Below are 22,580 nucleotides of genomic sequence, written 5' to 3' on the forward strand. Positions count from 1 at the left end.
TTGTCAGTTGCAAAACAAAAAATTGGCAAACAGTTGGAAGGCAGTAAGGAGGGAGATAAAAATCTCCGGAGGAAGCTTTGTCAAAGGTAGTGGCAATAAACAAAAAATAAATTAGTTTCGGTGTTATCAGAAACTGGACAGACTTCGATTTGTGTGATAGTTTGTCTGGGATTCCAGACCCACCTAGACAATGTTTCTGTGAGGCTAAGCACAGATTCACTTAAAAAAAAAACAGAGTTTTTCTTCACTCCAAAAGGCAGAAATGTTTAAAAACATAATCGCAGGGGGAGGAGATGAAAAGATACCAGAAGACACAGGTGCAGTGGAGGATAGCTTTGAAATTTTTCTCCCTTTTTGTTATCATCATTTTCAGGGGATCTGCATGATGTGTTTTACCTCGATTTCCATATTATTCACCTCTTGAATCCAAGAATTTTGTGTAGGACGTGTGCTACAACACGCCAGCTTTTGGCAGGACCGTTTTGTAGTCCGAAAGGTTAGCAGGAAGCCGTGTGTCCCCAGCAGCCCCTTACTGGGGAGCCCTGCGAGCCCCACAGGGTAGAGCAACTCGCTGGGTGTAACTCACTGGAGTGCCCTCTGGGGTGTGTGTTAGCCGGGGAGCTAACATCCAGCAACCACCTTAGAAACACACGCCAGTGACACCGTTTCGCATGTCCTGAGAGCTGAGGGTGCGGCAGTGAGAGGGCCGGCTACTTCACTTTTCTCCCTGGAATTCCTGTTTGAATTTGGGGCGATTCTTGCATTACCCCATGGCTGTACGAGGGAGCCTGGCTACGTAACGCACCTCGGAGATCGTTAGAGATGTCATTCCAGAGGTACGGTACGATGATAGAGCACATTTGTTCACGTTTGTGTTGTGCCATTTTTGGTGTAAAGGAAGAATTCCACACTTTATTTCCTATCTTTGACACTTAATTGAACAAAATATTAAAACTGCCTCTCAGTGTAATAATCAATCATAGGAGAGTAAATATATTTACCTATCTGACTTTTATAGGTTTTGGTCTATTTGTAGGAAAACTACTTTGAAAGCTTGGGGTAATTTGTGCTATATAAATAGAAATGATTTGTTATTCATATTTAATTATATGGTTTATTCTTTGTTCTTCCCAAGAAGTTTTTCTTTTACAGAATACAGTGAATAATTCACTTAAAGCAACTATTCTATGAGAAGTAAGTTTTCTTGAAGATCTTATTTGCAACAAGAAATCTCAGCTATTGGTGAAACCCATAACATTGCACTCCTGTTGGGACAGATTCTCTCCCCGATTCTCACGCGTGTGGTCATAAGAAATGGTCATCCTGAGGAGGGCAATCCACTCTCTGCCGCTCCAAAATCTCCAGCCCTCGTGCTCTGTCATTCCCCAGGGCTCATGCTTAAAAAAATAAAAGCCTGCCATTGCAGCAGTTTTTGCCTGAAAATGTTATCACAGGGTTTAAAAGGCCATTCCCAGATTCCAGATTTGGCCTTCTTCCCTGTGATAATTCTTTGGGAATTTTTTGACTGGAAATGGAGGTGAGGGTGATGAGAAGGTCATATTTGATTTTTAGAGTCTGGGCTCACAGTAATGCTGACTTTCAGCATCATATGCAGGTTCTCAGCAGATGTAAAATAGTAAATCTCTCTATTAATTTCAGCAGGGTTGTGTTAATTACATTATGTTTGTCCAGTGAAGGACAGCAAGTCAGTAAGGGGCTGGTTTTAACCGTTGGTGCCATACACACACTCCAGTCCCAAATGAACACCACAGGAGGTCAGCAGAAATTACCGTTCTGCTTGTACTGGCACAGATTTCCCATAGATGATGACAGAGTCTTTGCTAAACACACATTTAAGGAGAAGCACAGAGAATGGCTGAAGTAACTCAAAATGCAGATTCCCTTGCTACCCCTCCCAACCAAGGTCATTAGCAAGGTTGTAGCCGGATTTCTAGAATCATTACCACAAAGGATGCCAAGATCTTTAAAAACAGGAAAGGAAAAATTCCAGCGTCTGTGTAGTAATTGCCGTGCAGTGTATTGTATGCCTCACTCCGCAGTGATTCGGAAAGTTGCATTGTGCAGTGCCTTGCTGGGATCAGCAGTTCAGAATAGATTAAATTTGTTTTGGACACTGCCTGCACCCTGCTTTATCTAACAAAGCATATGTGTGATGGGGAAGGCTCTTAATAGCGCAGCTCCTTAATGAGAACCATAAACACACAGGCGTAGATTTTCAGAGTGGCGCTCAAGGGATTTGAGCAAGCACTGTTCTCTCCTTGCTTTCAACGCTCACCCGGGAGCTGCTAACGAGTTAGACTTCGGTAGGCGGGTGGACCTCAAACAGCCAAGGGTTAGTTTCCAGAGGAAATTCGTTTTAATGCTTCTAAGAAATGTAAAACAGAAGCAGAAAGGACATTTTTTGGAAAAGCACTGATTTTATTAAGGTACAGCTCATAATATGAATCTAAAAACTAATTTGTTTGTAGAGAGCATAAAAGCCTTGGTACAGAGTTAGCCATTCCCAAGCACTAGTCGCTTCATAGAGCTTTTATCTATTTAAAGAATATCCATTCATGCTAATTTAATATCTGTAGTGTACAACAGCTTGACACCTGAGGCTTGTCCTAAAGCAGGCACAACACTGCGAAGTGAACACTACTTTATTGTTTTGAATTATTCAGCACTTGCAGCCACCCTCATATGTGTCTCTGTAGGAAGAAGGCTTTTGGGTTAAGGATCAGTAAAAAAAAAAAGAACAAAAAGCAAACAAACACCCCCTCCTTTCTAGCATTTTTTAGCAGGTGCAGTGTTGACTTCAAGAATGATTCTGCAAAATTGGTATGGACATTCTTCATTACTGAAGCAATAAATGCAAAACTGTGCTCGGAAGTAGCAGAAGCTCAGCAACTAAACATGGCCTCCTTTAGGGAACAACTGTGCTTGTTAGTGGAAAAGCTTATTTCCTCCAAATTCATTGGAATGGTACTTATTGTTAGCATCTTTTTAGAGCAAGATGAATGCAAACAGCAATGAATCAACCTCAAATAGAGGGGCTCATCTGTTAGCATCCTAACATTAACACACTAATGTGAATTTAAAGATTCTAATTAAACCTACATACAAAATGTTTTACTACTTAATAGGAAAAAACGTACTTTGGGGGGCATTTCGATTTGACAGTATTTCCTTTTTCTACAGTATGCTTATTTTATGTTTTCTCTTTCCATCACTCCAGGAGTTTCTGAAATAAATAAAAAGATATATTATATTGTTTGATTGATTCCCTGTAGTCAAGGGGTATACTGAAAAAACAGAATGATTTTTTCATTGAGCTCTTAGAATAAATTCCTGTTTGATCTTTGTACTTCCTTGCTGCAAATATCTTCTTAGATATTTAACATTGGTTAATCTCATTTACAGAATCACATAGCTGGATCGATTATAGCAAAACTCACAATACAGTTAGAAGTTTCCAAATGTCTCCATTCCTCTCCAAGGGCCCCCCTAAAGTTGGATTTTTCCCCTCATTTCAAATTTGACATTTGTGACCCATCAGAAATGGGCATCTTTTTCTCACAAAACTCAAAAAAAAATTTAAGGAAAAATTCTGCAAATGTTTGCACAATGTCTCTTTACCAGTGTAGACCAAAAATCTCACTAAAGAGATTTAAAATGAAGTTTACCGGGAGTCTTTTGTGTTCTCATGTGCAGAGAATCGAGCCTGAGAGGCAAAGAAGGACATTTTGTTTGCATTTAGCTGCTCAAGAAACATCACAAGTTCAAAGTCTGTATGGCAGTCTGTAAACATTGCTGAAGCACAGGCTGGATATATGACCTATTGATATAAATCTAATAAACCTTTTTTTAGCAGACCTCAGATTCATTAGAAATCTAAAACTCAAAGAAGTCAGTGGGAAAACTCCCAGGCAGAAAGGTGCTGAGGTCCACCAAAGCAGGATTTTAATTATCCTTCCCATTCCATCTTTGTCCCATTTTAATTTCTCCACGCGTATTGTACTCTCCCAAGCCCAAGGTGCAGGGTGTCTATCGTTTTCCTAAAGCCCTAAGGTTACTGAGAAACTCAAAAAACAAATGAGTAGAAGAAGGCTTTTCTACCCTGACTGCACCAGGATCTTTCAGAGCATTTTGTCATTCTTTCATCTGCCACGCGGGGACTGTCTCAAAATTATGCCTCAAATAGCAACCAGCAGTGTTGAAATTTAGCAAATGATCACTAATGGTATAAATAATGATGTGGAGGCAAAAATATTCTGTGGGGCCTACGAAATTAGTGGAGTAATCAACCTCCAGCAGGGCTGAGGGGAATAAGAGGGAGGCGAGAGGGAAGTAGCCAGCTAATGAGCCCGGGAGCCCATCGCACAGTCCAGCCGAGCTGGCCAAGTCAGCCGAGGTCAGCTGAGCCTGTGACGAGCCTTTGCAGATGCAGAGCAAATACAGAGTATTTGATGATTACAGAAATAAGGGATTCATTATGATAGCTGAGCAGCATATGTAGCTAAAATATGTGTAATAGGACTATGAATAGTTGGGGGGAAGTTGGTGAAAGTGATTCTTTTGATTGAACCAACAGGAGCAGCTGATCTTACCCATCAATCTTGATAAGAAAACCATGAGGTTATTGAGTCTCAGAAATGTATGTTTGTTATTGAAGTTTTCATTAAAAGCTCAGTGCAGGAACATGTACCCAGCTGCTGCCTGTGCAACACACGTGCGGCTGCCTCTAATGGGAATGAGCAGAGCTTTCTGGTTCAGGGAGTACACAGGACATACAGATGTGTGCAGCTGCAATGCAAGCATACAGCCAGACAAATAAAACGGTGTCTGTCTAAGATAAAACAAAGCCCATGTATGCTGGCTCTGAGGTATAAGCCAAAACCAGACGTAATGATCAATACTGTAGGAGTTATGATCTAAGAGAAATAATTACTGCACATCTCCCAGAAAGTACCACAATGAATTCCCTGGCAGATCCTTGTTATTTGAGTAATGCTCTGTAAATGTCTGTACATGCTACAGGAAGGCTGAGTTATGATGGGGCTGTGGACGGCCATCTCCAGTCCGGCTAGCTAAGTACTTGCATGACCCTGACCATCCCTGCTTGAAGAGTCTCACAACCATTGCTTCACAGACCCCTTGCAAGATGGGTAAAAATTGTTCCCTTACATGTATGCAGAAGTGGTCCTCATGGTGAAGCACAGAGGCAGTCAGGAGGTAGGGCAAGAAATGAACCCAGCCATGGACCCACTGTCCCTCCCCTGGCAGATCCTGCTAGGTCCTCACTCAGCCCTTTGCACTGTGTTGGTGGAGCCCCTGCGGACAGAGGTTAAACTGATGCTAAAAGACTGATGGTGGAGTGCAGCCCTTGAGCCTTTGCTATTTTTCTTCTCAAGCCTGCATCTTGAAGATGGGAAGGGCCTGACTGATTCATTGGCTCTGGGGTGCAATTGCTCGGAGATGAATCTCCAACTAACTATAGCAAAATTATTTACCTGTCCAGGAAAAAGTATGTTGTGTAGCAACTTGCTACATATCCAGATGAGGATCAGCCCTTTAGGATTCACATTCTCTATGCTGTGCTTCCCTCCCCTTCCATTTAGATAGTGAGAGTTCTCTATGGGAAAAAAATACAAGCTCCCACTTTTAAGGAGTTACATGTTCCCTGTTTCGCTAGTGAAAAGAACAAGGCATGCATCTCCTTTTATCAGTGAAGGAGTTGTGAACTTAATTCAACCCAATCCCTGTTCCTTGTGTTCAGCATTTACCCCCAAAATGCCAATAATTTTCTGGAAAATAAAGTACTTGGAAGACAGGAGAAACAACCCTTGCTGATATCTGTATAGTAGAATATTTCTGCCCATCCATATGCAAATCTAACCTTTTTGATATTTCAACCCTATAAACGCAAAGACAGGATTTCAATAGAAAATGTTTACTAAAGACTTTCTCCGTTATAATCTATTGATTTTAATATCCTTACTACTCCTGTTGAATGTCAGTTTTACCCCAAAGACTTCCATTGCAAACTTGAATACATTTAATTATTTATATCATTTGAAATATTAGTACTGAGAAATGACTAGAAGTTTTTGTTCTATAATGGTTCTAAATGATCTAAAGTTTGATGTTCCTCTGTGAATAACACTGGTAACTTGATGTGGTAATCAAGGACAGTTGAATAGTTCAGATAACATAGTTTAATAGGAATGATATCTATTTTTCATTTTTCTAGCCTACTTATATAACCAAATATAGCTCATGAGGTATGGTGGGATCTCACGGTCTTCCTTCACAGTGAAAGCCTTAATATTATCTGTTCTTTTTTTCTGCCAAGTGCCTGAACAAGTAACTGCTGTTTCCATCAGTTACACTAGACAAGAAGACAACAGTGGTTTGAGTGTAATTGAGAGCAGAATCTGGACCTCAGTGTGGGTCTGGTAGTCTTGCTTGCCTTACTCATATCACTAACTATATTGATGAGAATGTGCAAAATTTTGATCTTGAAGAAATTGTCTCTGGGCTGAATATTGTTTACACAGAAAAATGTAACTGAGGACCTGTGAAAGCTAAGATTTTAGCAGTGGGCAACCAAAGTGATGGATTTGAAAGAAAGTCCGCGCTCAGAAGGTCAGCTCTTCCAGAGAGCCATACTCTTTCCTCCCAGCAAGTGAGGTGCCCACACACACACCCAAAGCTGGCAGGGCCAAGCTCTCCTTGACATTGCCAGCTGAAGGGCTTGCTGCCCTCAGCACCTCATTTCTTTTGTTGTGTGATTGCCTTTCATGGTGTGGGTGATGCAACAAGCCAGGAGCTGATCCAGCTGAAGAACTTTTTTTCTGAGTATTTTCCAGTCCAATTAGTGTCTCAGCCTGGTTCACTGCATGGCTGTTCACCATGGGATCACAATCACGACTGAAGCTGCCTGATACAGTGTTGCTACTGGGTGTCAAATCACAAGCCCCAGTGCAGAGGTAAAGAAGCTTCTTTCATGGAGGGACAAGATGCCTCAAATTTCTCCATGTTTACTGTATGGGGCTACTGGTGAACCATCCTTCCTGTGGTCCAGCAAAGCTTCCCCCGGCACCCAGCCCTCAAAGGTGAGCAGGTATCCAATACATCCTTGCTGATGGAGCCTTACCTGGAGCACCTTTGAATCATATATATTTCCACTGACTTCAGGGAAGGTTTGGATCAGACCCTGAACTTCCAAGGAGATTTGTCCCTAACCATGAGTCCCCCTTAGTCTCAGTGTTCAGAGGGTAGGTAAACTTCTGGTGTGCCTTTCTATAAATTTTCAAAGTTCTCACTGTCTGCATCTTTCTTCTTCCCTGACTCCCTGCTCCAGTCTGCTGTTTTTCTGCCATTTTCTGCCATTCTGCATTCTGCATGTGCTCAGTACAATTAAATGCACTTTTATTAGTTGCTCGGGATTTCTCTTTCACAAAGAATGTTTCTACTTTCTTTTTCTTCCCTCCATCTTCTGAAATATTCCTTTTTTTCTACTACTAACCAAATAGTTGCTCAGAAGCTGCCAAGATGTATTTGGATCTTGTATTTACACCAGATGGAGGTTTTTATTTTCACTTATACCTACCACTAGGAACCACGGCATCACCAAATACAGATTTTCTCTGAGAAAAGTGGTTCCTATTCTGTACAATTTTTAAGTTATTTCTGATGGCATCTAATGTGGTCTAGTCTGTGTCCCAAAAGACCCTTATGAAGACTTCAACCAGGCTCATGATGACTGCTGATAGTTGGATTTTTCTGGATTTTTCAGGAATGATCACGTACAGTAGCTGACTGTCTCTTAGTAGCCGAGAACTACTGGTTAATCAGAAAGCAAGAAAACCCGTGGAATAAAATCTCTGGTTATAAACTGAGCAGGGATAAATGTACCAAATCTTAATCTCCACCATATCTGTTCCAAATGCATTAATAGATTTACAACCACTTTTGAGTTTATTAAAATATTCAGAGCTAGACTAATATCTCTAAACAGGTAGAAATGCCGCCATGATGCATGTGCATTTCAGTGCACATAACTGGATCAAGTCAAGTAGCTGTCCCAGTAGTAGAGGGGAAGACAGCACGCTACACTTCTTATACAGATAAATCTGGAAACTAGCCCTATGCTCAGCTCTGCCTCCAGGTCAACATTCAGGGCTTAATTATTCAGGGTTAGGAAGTTAAGCTGCACTAGATGCATCATTTCTAAGGGTATCAAATTCCTTACTAGGCAGAGCCTTGCATCTCTTTACTCCTTATTTTCCTCCATCTGCAAAAATAGACTATTCTTTTCTCTCCTTTACATGGTACTTTGGAATATCCAAAGGTAACATGATAGCCCCTTAAATGACCTCTCAGATCTGATACTTTGGTTTTGGTTGTTTTTCCTGCATCCTGCATCCTACATATTCGTGTATTTCACTCAAATTTTTCTATTAATTTCACTGGTATCCTGTTAGGCAATGAATTCCAGACAAAAATATTCACCTGACTTATTTTAGCTTAGAGACTTCACATTTAATGATTTGCTATTCTTTAATGTCCCAGGTCACTCCTTGAGATCAGTGAATGCTGAATTCCTTATCATTCCTAAATGTTATCTGAAGTCATGTCATTATTTTGCCTTTAGTGAGTCTCTTTGCTCTCCGCCTTTGGAACCTACTGCCACATGAAGTAAAGAAAGCTCTGGCTGTGGGGATTTCTAAATCCAAAGTTAAAAGTTATTTGTTCTATTTAGCATTTTTAAAATGATTCTTTTAGGAATTGTATGTGCCTCTAAGCTAATTAACTCTTAATGAGCACAAAATGCCCTGGGATGCAGATTTGGAGGCTACTCTAGAAAGGCAGGCATGGATTGGACTGTAATACTGCAGGAGATGAAATTTATGATTTGATTCTTTTTAAAAAAGATAGTGCAGATAGTTTTATTGAGATACTCTTTTTTTCTTTCTTTCTAGTCTAAATAAAGCTGATCAGATTTTCAGTTCACCATATGCGACCCAGTTATACAAGTCTGCAAATATATTTCAGTTTTCCTGTATGGATGAAGTCATTCTTCAGCAGGGAAAACAAGTTTAGAACCAAACTTTCATATTATGAAAGACAGGCAGCATTGCAGTGTTTAACACTTAGTTGGAGCATCAGGAAATCAGAACACCTGGCTGCGCTCAGCTTTGCACTGTTCCCTTGGACCAGTCCCTTGCCGTTTTAGTGCCTTCATTCATTCATCTGTAAAATGGCTATAATTGCATTTATATCACAAGGGTGCCTTGATGCTTGAAAAATGAGAATTGACCCAAAATTCAGCCTTCAGAAGCACTGTATGAACAATATCTTGTTCGCATGGTTGTTGTGGACAATTAGATTAGAAGAGGTATAAACGCAGTCAAAGTAAAATTCCATTTAGAAGCTGTCAAACCATTCTTGATAATTTTTCTCACTTTTCATCTAATTCTGGTGCAGAACTTCACATGCACATCACAGAATGAGTTTAAATGCCTCTTTCCTTCTTTTGCAGTAAGTCAGTGAATTTTATTCCATGTTATTTTAAACCGTCTTCCTTCTTTTGGGCAAATGAGTGGTTCCCAGAGCAACACCCTGGAAAGCTACAGTTAGCAAAAAAAAGACAAAATGATCTTGTCAAGAAAACCCTATCCCTCTATATACTTGAGCAAATTGCGGTCAGTTTGTCCATGGACAATCATTCATGTCCATGCCCATGTCCATGGAATCAAGGTTTTATGAAAAAGGAATTGCCTAATTATTGATATGTTTTATTTAATTAGCTTTTTATATTTTCTATAATAATATTTAAAAATTAAACAGATTTCCAGCAGCAAACTGCAGAAACATATGGTGTGCAGCCTGTAGAGGCTCTCTATGATAGTGATATTACTGATAATATTTGCTAGATAGAATCTGCTTTCATCTGAAAAACAGCTGCCTCTTTTCCTAACTTAAAGATACTGTGTTTTTACTAATATCTTTGCATCACCATTAACAGTTCTGGGGGAAGAAAAAAGAAATTTCTAAATGCATTTCCTTACTTCTGCGTGGCCATGGCTCTTTCAGGGTGAGGCAAGGTGAATATCAAATCCAGCTCCTTACCCATGAGTATAGTGAACCCACACAAAGAAACCATGTGAATTCAGGAGGACTTGTTTTACAGGGACTTCCCCAGAGGCGAGTTTAGCCTAATATTGGGGAAGAAAAGGGGAAGCTTTGCTTAGTCAAGCCACTCGTCCCAATGAGGACACATTCACTTGGGGCTAACTAGATCGCAGGATGTCAAGAGGTCTCAACCCAGGGTCTGAAAGAACGCACTAGTCCTCAGAAAATATTTCCAGAAGGATCTATAGATACAGTTTAGTTTCACATAAATAATCAGATAGTGCAAACAAAAACAAAAATCTTTTGGATCTTAATTATGTATGCTCAAATTTACAAAACACATTAAGAATAACTCATGCTCACAAGCAGCATTCCCCTGACTTATCTCTAATGTATGCTTGAGCGGTTCTGTGCAAACCAAAGTGCAGAGCTTAAGTAAATGAAAAGATACTAAATGTTCTTTCAGGGAAACCATCCAAGTAGCGGTGTTCTGAGGAGCCCCAGAGCTGGCTGAGGTTTGTATTCATCCAAAAGCAGTATGCAGCATTTATTCTTTAGACCATTTAGCCTGCTTTCTTCGCTACCCTGCTTCCTAACAGTCTGCCAGCCAAACTCCCTAGGCTCACTCAGACCTGAGGATTCAGACCACACAGTCTTTAGAGCCCAATCTACAGGAAAATTTGACCTTTCAAGATAGCTCTTGTGCTCATCCCAGTTCAGGAGACCTGACATACCAATCCCTGCAGCACTACTGGACTGCAGTGTACTTGTGCAAGCACCATCCCCAGCGCAAGCAGAGGTTCCCATCTTACTAGTGGTTGTCGAGTTAGAAATAACACAGGACATGGTATGCTTCTGCCAACATTAAATATAACCACTATTCCTGAGCTGATCATTTTCCCTCAGTAGTAGTGAGGCATTAAAAACTCACCATGAATGCAGAAATAGGTGTTTCTTTGACACCCTCCCTGTAACCTAGGCCTCAGCTAAGTTCTCCGGCTTCAACAGGTAAGCGGAAATTTTCACTCCTTAATATTCATTTTTCACTCCTTAATATTTATTAACAACAAAAATCTTTAAAAAGAGTAACCCTTGAATCTGGTGGTGTTTAGCCCATGTCTCTTACTGTTGAATGTTTTGGTGGGACACAGGTACACACCTATAGCCAGCTATAGCAAAATATTTGAGAACCAACACATTTTCGGTGAACTGGTTCTAGACTGGTAACTGCAAAGCTGAAGAAAAGTCAGCGCTGAAATTTTCTCCCTTGCTGCTAACCCTGCTCAATATGAATCTTGGCTTTAATGCACTAGACTTCAGCCTTAGAACCTAACACCAAGCTTTTCTAAGGTGGATGTGGTTAGTCGACAAAGAAATATTCCTTTTATTTTTGCTCAGGTAGGTGGCATCTAATTCTAAAGGGGACCGCTCAGAAGCTGACAGCAGGTGATTAATCTGCTGAAACGCCCAGGTACCTCGATCAAAGACAGTGAAGAAATTCTTTCTGACTGTGTCTTTCAGGATTTTGCTGACTCCATATACCAAATGGTTACACAGAAGTTCCAGGAGTTGACAGACAATTTTACTTCCATGCATGCACGCCACAAAACTCTCGCAGGAATTGTGATGACCAAAGGTAAGATATCCTCTATTTATTCTCCTCTAGCATTTTTCATGACTATGCAATACATTATTTACCTGGTCCACGGTACTGAAGGATCCCTTTACTCCCACACAGAAGAGTAGACAGTAATACAGAAAAAGGAATCATTAAATATTTACATCTCAAGTAAGTTCACACAAAAAATATTGGCAGCTGAAGTAAAAAAATTATTCAAAAGTATGTGCTCTTTATAGGGCAAAATGTAGGTTTTTATGTTTTGTATTTCCTAGTAGAAGTGAGGTGTTAGTTATCAATAAAAAGTTGTTTTATTTATTAATTGTTATTTTTAGATCTGAAAACACTGAGTTACGGTTGTAAAAGGCTACCTTGTTTTAGTCTGACAGTAAAAACAAATCTCAGCTCATTTCCTTGCCAGTTAAAAGAAACCTAGAGAATGCACAGTTTTACTTCTGCTCTGACCTAACCATGGGAAAATACCTACCAGCAGGCACAAACTGTTACAACTTAAACAAAGGATACACACCGTGTATAACTCTTAGCTTGTTGATGAAAATGTTGTGTAAATGGCCTTTTTTATTTTGTCTGTATACCTCAGTGCAGGCACCTCACAGTATTTGAGAGGTTGTCAGCAGCAGAGATACTGCCATAAACTTCATTCTCACTCAGACGTGTGGAGCAGAGGATTGGGTCTGGAAATGAGGGGATAAGCTCAGAGGGGAAAGACATGTATAATTCATCCAGGATTGTTTTACTGATTCCTTTCAACAATTACATTAGCTAGATTCAATAGGGACATTTGTGAATATTGCAAGGCAGCAGGATGGAGTCAGGATTATCTACTGGGTCTTTTCAAACCACAGAACCTAAATACAGCTAAGAATTCTGCACATGGAACTTAATTTCCGCTAGTTTTTGCTTCCTCCTTTTTGATGTGAAGAAAGTGAGCAATCAGCTCCATAAATTAAGAGTAGAGAAGTTGAGATAAAAGTCTTTTCCACCTTTGTTTGAAATATAACTGTTCCCTGGATAAACTTGTTATTTTGATTAATCTACTTTGGTTATTTATTTTTTGTACTACTTTAGGATCTTGAATAATGGATGAGACTCATTTTTTACATGCTGCACAAACATAGTGTTGTACAAACACAGAACATAACATGAGTTTAAAGACCACAGGAGATGTGTTCAGTACAAAGACATAAGAATAAAAGGAACAGTGAGGGTGACTGTGAGATAAGAAAGATGTACACTGGACTTGACATGCCAATTGACTGTCGCAATCAGATTTCTTGACTGTAGCACTCAACAAGTTTAAGAATAGTGTATTAATTTACCTAAAGAAGCTCTTTCCAAGCATGAGGACAACAAGTAAAAAAAAGTTTAAATATGCCTTTTGTAAGAAGCCTCATTGCAGATGTCAAGAATTGTTGCTTTAACCATGTTTTGAGAGGAGGCAGTACCCACCTCAGTCTTCCTCTTCAGATTTCTTCCTGTCAGCAGGTATTTTGCCAGAAATCAGAATTTCATCCCATTTATAATTCTGCCAAGGTATAGCTTTTTCATCCTCTAGGCCCCAGCCTGCATCTGCTTAAAAAAACACCATCAAGCTGATACGGTTTCATCGCTTTATGAGCAACGAAGCAGACACATGGAGGGCCATGTGGAACCCCAGGCCGTATGGGAAGGCTCTCCGAGGGAGTCATAACTTCCAAAATTGTGCTAGTGAGCTCACATGGTGATAGTGGGCGTAGGGACACATTCAGACCCCTGCTAGCCCTACTGGACAGCTGGGGCTGTCTGTGCCCCTTCTTTGGGGAAAGAGCCCTCCTGCTGGCTTTTTCCATGAGAGCCACATGGCTTAAGGGTTTGCTCTTCTTTTGCATCTCACTTCTTCTTAGTCAGCATTAAGACAAAGTATAAATTTCTTTATGTCCATAAATCATTTCCCCCAAGGTTTCCGTTTTGATTCTGGATTCTCTTTTATGAATTCCCCCAGTCTGTTAGTTATCCAATTTGTCAATATCTTACCGGTTTTATGGAGCCTGAAAGAGAAAATCATAGACATAATGTGCTTCAGAGAAGATACAAAGCTAGAAACAGCCTTATCTTGATGCATTTTCTGGGAAGATATTCCTTCCAATATGAGAAAATCTACCAACCACGGCAAGAAGAATCACCTCCCTTTTTGTGTCATTATTTTCTATACTAAAGTTGCAGATCTGTGGTCTATTCCTCATCATCCTTCCCACAGGTAGCAAGGATCTTGAAATATATTGTTCAAAGATAGCACAGACAGCTTCTTCCAGCATCAAACACTTGAATAAGGACAGAGTTCTTATGTTATTAACATAGAAACTGGCAAAAAATACTTAATCTATGCAAATAACCTGCTAATGACATCAATAAAAACAAATCTGGTAATGTTTTGTTGCATTTTGTACCATACACAGCTATTACACACAAAAATTATTTTTTTTAACCTTCATTTCAATTTAATGTCATCCCAACTAGCAACAGAATTATCTGTGCTTGTACAGTTTCCAGACAAAGTTAGTAGAAAGCACAATGTGATTCTGTGATAACTGCTGTTGAGATAATGCAAAATCTCTACAGACAAAACAAAAGTGTGCGATATTGGTTTTCTTCCCCTGAACTCTGACATTTTTCCTGCCATTTCAGTTTCCCAAGGAAATCAAAGTGTTATGTCTGGGCACAGTAACTGACTTATGCTTTAGCACCCAGGGCAAATTCCAAAGTAGGAGAAAGAAAAAAAATGCAGAAAATGATGTTATTGACTGATTGTGAATGTTCCAAAGGAATAAACTGCTGGTCTGGAAAAAGATATGGTCAAATGTATTTAGATATGTTTTGCTCTGAATTAGGATGAAAAGTTAAAAGCTCAAATATGGCTTTTTGTCACATTCCACTAAGCACAAAAATCTTACAAAAAATCTCAGAAATTCCCCAATTTCTTTACTTTTAGATGTCTCATCCCTTGGGATCCATGACCTTGGGATCACAGGATCATTCAAATTGGAAGAGATCTCAGGAGGTCTCGAATCTAACCCCCTGATCAGACTGATTTGCTCAGGACTTTCTCCAGTCAGGTCTTTAAAACCTTCAAGGATGGATATTGCACAGCCCCTCCGAATGACCACTGCCTGACTGTCCTCATCATGAAAGTTTCTCTTTCTATCCAGTCTCTCTTGTTTCAGCTTATGCTGTTATCAGTCTGCACTATCCCAGGTTGGATTCAAGTAGCAAAACTGCTAGAACAGCTGTAAATCATTTACAACTCCTCACTGGTCTTACTGGTGTCTGGGAAGATCCTAGAGGAAGAGCCCTTTGCAATAACCCTTTGCTTAGCTGAGAGTGTGTGCTGTAATATTTTGAAAATTGTACAGATATTTTTCCTCATTATGCAGCGCTTACAATTTTATTTTGTGGGTTTTTTGTGTTTACAGAGACCATGTACGACCTTTGGATGCATAGTGTTAGGTTTAGGGATCAGATGAGTTTTGTGGATGGATTTTATGCTTTGGGGATATTATTGCACTTTTCTGTGATTGTCTGCTTTCAAAGATTGCGTTGGAAGGATGGGACAGAAGAGCTGAGTCTTAGGCAATAGAAAAGAGCTTGTCAGCCTCAGTCACCTGAATCCGTTTGTATGTTCACCTCAAGACAATGTACAGCCCAACAGCGCTGAAAGGATGATTTGCCGAGTGTGCTGGGGCTTCATACACCAGTTCTTGAAGCTGGCAACCCTACGGGCTGGAAAGACAAGGGCACTAGACAACAAAAAGGCAGGGAAAGGCAGAGGCAAGCACTGATGGCTGGCCGAGCAGAAAGGACATACTGAATTTCGGGATGTGTGGCAATAATACTATGTCCTTAGACAACACCTTTCCTGGTGTTACAGATGAAGGTAACCTACCAGTTCCTCTCCTTCCTGTGTGACTCTGCCTCTCAGATGCAATTTGGGCATCTTATTTCAACCCACTGGTCTGCTTTTCCGCTTTGTTAAAGAAGTCTGTAGGCAGAAATCATTATTATTATTGTTATTACGGCAGTTGCTAAAGTTGGCAAGCGAGCTGGTCTTTTCTAAGAGGCACCGACAAAGGCAGCCCGCCAGCGCGCCGTGCCTCCGCGCCGCCGCGCGAGGTCTCGGCTCGCAGGGCTGCCCCGCGCCCGGGCTGCGAGGCGGCGGGCTCGGCCCCGGCGCAGCGCCGCGTGGCCGCACGCCAGGTCCCTGCGGTCCGGCGGCCAGGAGAGCCGGGCTGCTGCGTTCGGGGTGCGAATTTGCACCGCTGGCAGGGTTCACCTTTGCCAGAATAACTGCCGCTCGTTCCGGAGGTGACCAGCTGTTTCTGAAGCCCTTTTTCCGAAAAAAGAAAAAAGTCTCACAATCACTACAGACAAAATGAGACTACTATTTAAACGCTATTTTCCCATTTGTATTTGACAAATCTTAGGGGTTAAAATACTGATAGGAACTTTTTGTCACGCTTTTTGTTAAAAATGAAGGATTAAGAAAGTTCCATCCTTTTCACAGGAGCATGGCATTCACAGAAAAAAGGATATAAGTTGATTTCTTACTTCAGGTTTCTCTCTTCTTCGATCTTGTGGGTTTTTTTTTGTTTTTTGTTTTTTTTTTTTTTTGACTGACAATCATTTTGATGTTAAAAGCAAACTAGGAGGTCTTTTCACTTATCTTGCATGAAATAAAGATGAACTGGACAAAAGGGCCCTAAATAGCAATTTCATGCTGTGATAAAAGTTGGGAAATTATCATTCATATCTCACAGAACAGATCTTAATAATTGTTAAGTGGAATAACAGAAAAAAGGTAAGTTGACAATACGTCTCCATGGATCTTTACAGTCATATTAACATTCATAAAGCCTGACATCCATGTACAATCGAGAAAATTGATGGCCAATTGATTTCTGTTCCTTAGCTTAAATAGAGAAGTTGGAGACTAGTAAATTCAGGACTACATAGAGTATCAGTCTGCACTATCCTAGGCTGGACTCAAGTAATCAAAAAAGTACAGCTGTGAATAATTTACAGAACAGTGTCCAGGGCAGATCCTTCGAAGATGTGACATATAGAAGAACATTTTCAAAAGTCATGAGTGACTTAGGCTCTTTAGTCCCATTTGCAGAGCTAGATGGATGCTTAAGAGCCTATGTCCCAGTGAGACTCAGGCTTTCATGAGGCTTAGATTCCTGAAATGAAAATTGGGTGCCCAAACCACAGCTGTGCTCTCGAAGATCTCATGAGCTCTCCTCTGCCTCTGTTGCTCAGTGCTTTTAAGGAGGCAGCTCAAAGTTGTTTGGCATTCTTGGAAATGTTAGCAACTACTTACATGTGCCGAAGTTGACATGCCACCGTCATGTTTTCCAGAAATATTTTTAAATATGTAGATACATATCTTGTTAGAAACCATACACGACAGTCTGTTTCTCAGAAGTGTGCTTTTCTCAGTTTATAAACCTTAAGACAATAATCTTCAGATTCACTCTAAATAATTCCAAACTCTAAGTGCAACCTAGTTCCACAGTTTCAGTTTCATTACTTCATTAATGTGGACCTATAATGGGCTGATGAGGATCTCTGCAGCCCAAAAGCAGGTTTAGCTTTCCAAATTCCAGGAAAAGCATAATCTGAAGGTTTACAGTTAAAAGTGTAGCTCCACCAGATTCACTGCGTCTTTTAAAACAGGGGCTTAGGTGTGTTAGTGCAAACACCCTTGCAGCCAAGTGTGACTTTGGCCCGTTCTCTCACTCTTCTGTTAAATTAGTGCCAAGAAACAGGAAACAATTTAAGCACACTGACTCAGAGACAGAAAACGCAGAATAGGACACGGCCATCAGAGCATCACTTTTATAGGTGAGAGCCCCAACTACTATGTCCATCTGCCTGCTTCTGTTGCCTAGCCTAACTCTATTGCCTTCACCATTTGGTGGCCCAGATTGGACAGGAAAGGGGAGTGCACCCCTCTCATACCAGCAGTCTTAGGCTCTCCCCATGGGAGAATCTCCCAGTCTGAGGATCCCATTTTCAACCTACTGCATAAGTGCTCTAGGTTATAGTGAAAAAAGTGACAGCATTTACCTCTCCCCTGCCACAGTTGTGATTGAGAGGAAGACTGAGGGCTACTTCCTCTCTGGGAGAAGGTGCCAGAAAAGTGGGTGCCCACCACTGGGAGCGGGCTGCAGGAGTAGATCCCAAGGGATCTGAACAGCTTCCCCTTAGCTCTGAGGAGAGCTCCACGGCTGTAGGTGTCTTCAGCCTTTCTTGTTGGTGACTTCTGGGAAGCTCCAGCAGCAAACTTCTTCCCCACTTCTTCCCTATTGGTTGTTCTAGTTTCCATTTCAGAGCAACTAGCTCTTCTCACACTCCAAGCCTTTTATCCCAAAACATCTATAGTCTCTAGACTTACCTTTTGGTTCTTGTTGTGTAAAGAATATTTCCAACTGAAATCATTACTGATACCTCTCAAAACCTGGGTACGGGTGAGGCCCCAGTTTTGTGTTGCGTACGATTGCATTGGCCACCAGGATGGGTAGAAAAATTTATGTAAAACATAAAAATAAAAAATAGAAACTTTTGTTTCTGACCTTAAGTGTGTCAAGCAAGGAACTGTAAAGTTCAGATTTTCATTCTGTCCGTTCTCAAGGCATATAGTGTATCTTATCTTAAAAAAAAAAAAAAAAAAAAGAGAGAGAGAGAGAGAGAGAGAGAGAGAGAGATGCTTCTTGGGTGAATAAAAGCTAATTGCCCTCAACTGTTGCTTTGTTGCTTTTACTTCCAGGAGCTAGTGAGAAACATAGGGAGATTTTAAAACTGCAAGTATACTTAAGAAAAAAAGTATTTAAGAAAAAGTTCCTCCTGCACTTATCTGCCAAAACCCATATTCAGCGCTTCATCCTTTCTCATAGCAATTAAGGCTCTCACTAGCATATAAAGCAGTGTAAGATTCTCAATTTACTTAATGCCTAAGCATTAGTGATCCAGCATTTATTAGAGAAAGACAGATAGCAGAACTCAGGGCATGGCAGAGATAGTGCAAATCAGTTCTGTTTTAAAATTAGGAATTATCTATAAAGCTCTATGCAGCTCAGTTCTTGAGGAGAAAATGGTGTTTAAACTCACAAGAAAGGAAAAGAAGCCCCAGTTAATATGGATTGTGTCACTATTAATTTAGACAAAAAATCCTTATGGATTTTGTTTGAGAAGGAAGCATGGAGCAGCCTGGGTTGACCCTCTTTTCTCCCCTTCCAGATTCCCAAACCCCACAGAGATGAAGGGAAGGGAAGGGGCATCGATGCTTGCAAGCACAGCACTGTCTCATTCCGTGCTCCTCGGAAGCAAAGATGATGGGATTTTATCTTTTCCCTCCACTAAGGGGAGGAAAGAAATGGACCATAGAAATTAGAACTGGAAAAGACCACTGAGTTATCAAGTCCATTTCCCTGCAAGTGCAAAATTGTTCCCTGTGGTGTATTCCTGAGTGCTTTTTCCAGTCTAGATTTAAACGAATCAATTAGCAATGGGGCTTTCAACACTACCTTGGGAGACTATTCTCGTCTAATAGACCTCATTGTTAATAATTCTCATCAGTTTTTCAACCTGTCTTTTAGTTTCTGTGATTTCATCCCAGGACCTCAGTTATACTGCCGTAGACATTTGGTACCACCTCAGTCCTTGGGGTATGCACCCTTTAGATATTTGTAGGCACTTATTGCACTTTTATAGTGGTAACTTACCAAAGTTTTACATATTTAATTATTGTACTCTTTCCTCCTGAGTCACTCTGCTCTGCAGACCTTAACAGTTTTACCCTGTTTTCTGATTCACTTCTACTTCTGCAACCTCCTTCCATGCTTTTCTTGGCAATCCTCATTTTGCATGAGACTTACTGGAAAGACCTGCATAGAAATGTGTAAGAAAAAGGACATTTCAGGCATCCAGAGACCTGATCCAGCAGTTCGAAACTGGTTTGTGTCAGAAAGGAATTTTTCTTCCACTGGAACTGGATTTGAGACTTGTTCACAAACAAGTTCCCTTGGTATCAGGGAAAGTTTACTGTGCCTGGCTTTTAAAGGAGAGCCACGGCCCTTCCCAAACAATACTCCGGCTGCTGCTTCCACCTGGTAGAGATCAGACATCACAGCAGAGAGGACTGAGTCTCTGCCCCTGCTCATTCACTGACCAAGATGAAGAGCACCCTGTCAGTGCAGTAAGAGGCAGGACTAACCACCATATAAATAAGGGAAGAAAATACGAATCTCTCAAAGGTTCCCTCCAAATATCATCTTCACTTTCTTATAACCCACAGCAGTTTGGCATCAAGAAAGGAAATCCCTCTGCAACCACAGCATTTCAAAGTCTATACCCACTTACACCTCTAAATATCGTTAACCTCACCACTAGCAGTCTTTTTATTCCTAATATTTGCTACCTCTATATTTGTCCTTTGTTCAGACTCCTACTATTACATTTCATAATGAGTCCTTAACATTCTCCTTCCTTCTCGTTTTTTTGTGTGCCACTACTTCAAATAATCCACTCCCATCCACCTCAGGTTTGTTCATCTGGAAACCCAGTTGAGAGCTATGGGATACAGACAGTGTGGTCCTTTAATGACCCTGGCTCCTGTCTTTCCCTGGACTTACTCACTGTAACTGGTACAGCAGAAATTGGGGAACTCTTCACCTCTTCTGCTGAGGCATCGATCGTTGGATGCTGCCACACCCACAACCCCCAGCTCTTCAGCCAGAGCCATGGGTCTGCTGGAGGTGTCGCATCCAGCTGGGCCCTGAGCAAGCATGAAGACCTGCCCTGGGGCAATCAGCTGCAGGACTATGCCCATGCCATGGTCCTGCATGGAGCTCATCTAGCACCACTACCCTTTCAAGTCTTAGCTATCTCTTATTACAAAATTAAGGTCATTCTACTAATATAGCAGAGCTTCCAGGGGAGAAGATAACATAAATTAATAGAGGACTTGTCAGTGCCGTGTCTCATCAAGAAATTTTCCTTCCCTAAATAAACCTGAAATGGAAACCTGAACTTATTCAGCTATGAGTAGAGACTATTAAAAAAAAAGCTCCTATGTGATCAAAGCTCTATTAAGCTTCTTTGAAAATTATTCCAAATACACTTTTTTACAGATAACAATGGAGAATCCTTTTGACTGATTTGTTAAAAAAGGTAAAGAAAGAACATAAAATTATTGCTTATCAGAGAGAGAAGTAGCTCCATTTAAAATAACATGAAATTGTACCATATGAATTATTCACAAGGAATGATGTTACACTATTATTATTTCTGGCTTTTCTTTTTACTGCATAGTATTTTGTGTCAGTTGTCTCCAACCCAATAAAAGAAGTGGGCTTTTTTTTTTAATTGATCAAACCTAATTTTTTCTGATAATTTCTTTTTCTTGTTTGAAATGAACATATTCCAGGTAGTGAGTTGTCTTTATGGTGTCATGTTGAAAAAGAAGATAGATGTCACTACTCCTGACAGGGTCTAAAACATTCAATGAAATAGAGGTTTACATACTGACTGATGTTTCTGTATGTGTTGTGCTAGTTGCTGAGAAGCTCAAGTGTGCTTCCAGTTGTATCTTGGCATTAGCAGTCACAAACTCTGTTCAGTTCAGTATGAGTTTAGGCGATTGAATATCACAGAAGTTCTTGAAGGGAAGTCACTGCCTTTCTCTGACATAAAGCAGGTGTGATTCAAATACAGCGTAAGCAAATGCAGCTTACTAAATACTTGTAACAGTCAACATTTCTTGCAATTACCTGGTGATTTTGATTTTTCTTTTCCAACACTTACATAGGCAGGGCTACAAATTTTTCATTAGTGAAGGTCTTAACGACCGTCACACTCTAGAAGTGAGAGTACATCTATTAAAGTCAATTGAAACATTGATTAGACTAGCCAAGAATTCGCCTCTCCAGTTTCACTGGTAGAGCTGTCTCTCTGAGCAGATGGGTATAGACAGTTTGCATTTATTGTCATGACTGCCTTAAAAGCACAGCTCATAACTGTAGTCCATAAGATGTCAGCCAGTTCTCCACACCCCACTTACTTGCTGAGCAAACCTTCGTATTTTTTCTTGCTTACTTGTCTCTTCTGTCAGCATCTTTCTGAATCATTTCTATTGCAAGTTCTGTGGTCTCAGGAATGGTGTTTTCAGAGATAATGCAGAGAGGACAGCATCAGCAATATCCTCCCACAGCATTTGATTTGTTTGTGTAGTGGCCCAGCTCAAGGTATTCTCACCGTCCATAAGTATATTAACATGAATATATGTTAAAAAATCCTTAACTAGCGTGGAAAAAAAATGAAAAAAAAAACTCGGGAAGTTCAAAAATGAGAGAGTGAAATTTAAAAGATATTAGATTTGATCTGCTTCCAAACTCATAATTTAGGTGCCTTTGATTCCTGATCTTTGGTTACTTGTACACAGAAAACTACACCTCGCTAGTCAGCTACAAGTCGTCAGATTTCATGAAGAGAAATTGGCACTTTTGAGGTGTAATTCAGACTATCCAAAAGCAAATAGATAAAACGGACCAGATGAATCACCTCCCAGGAAAGTTTCTCTCCATTGAATATAAAGGGACTCTATAGCAATTAGCTCAGCCACAGACATCTAAACTCTTGTTATTCAAAATGAGCTGAGATGAATCCCACTGCTGGTGTCAGCAAACTGAAAACGGCCCATAATAAAACCCATTTTCTCTGCAACTGCTCAACTATGACAGGAAAGTCTGGACTATCACTGAAAAAGAAA

General features: G+C 40.5%; 1 protein-coding gene across 1 annotated transcript in view; it reads left to right on the forward strand.

Annotated features, from left to right (window-relative positions):
- The window catches only part of ADARB2 (adenosine deaminase RNA specific B2 (inactive)), a 319,117-nt gene that overhangs the window by 247,181 nt on the left and 49,356 nt on the right, over positions 1–22,580 (forward strand). The window contains exon 4 of the mRNA XM_085317721.1: positions 11,662–11,776. Coding sequence (XP_085173847.1) covers positions 11,662–11,776 — 115 coding nt within the window. The remainder of the gene's footprint in view (positions 1–11,661; positions 11,777–22,580) is intronic.

The sequence above is a fragment of the Rhea americana genome, unplaced genomic scaffold (assembly GCF_003343005.1).
Source record: "Rhea americana isolate MKP2758 unplaced genomic scaffold, rheAme1 scaffold_50, whole genome shotgun sequence".
Lineage (NCBI taxonomy): Eukaryota > Metazoa > Chordata > Aves > Rheiformes > Rheidae > Rhea > Rhea americana.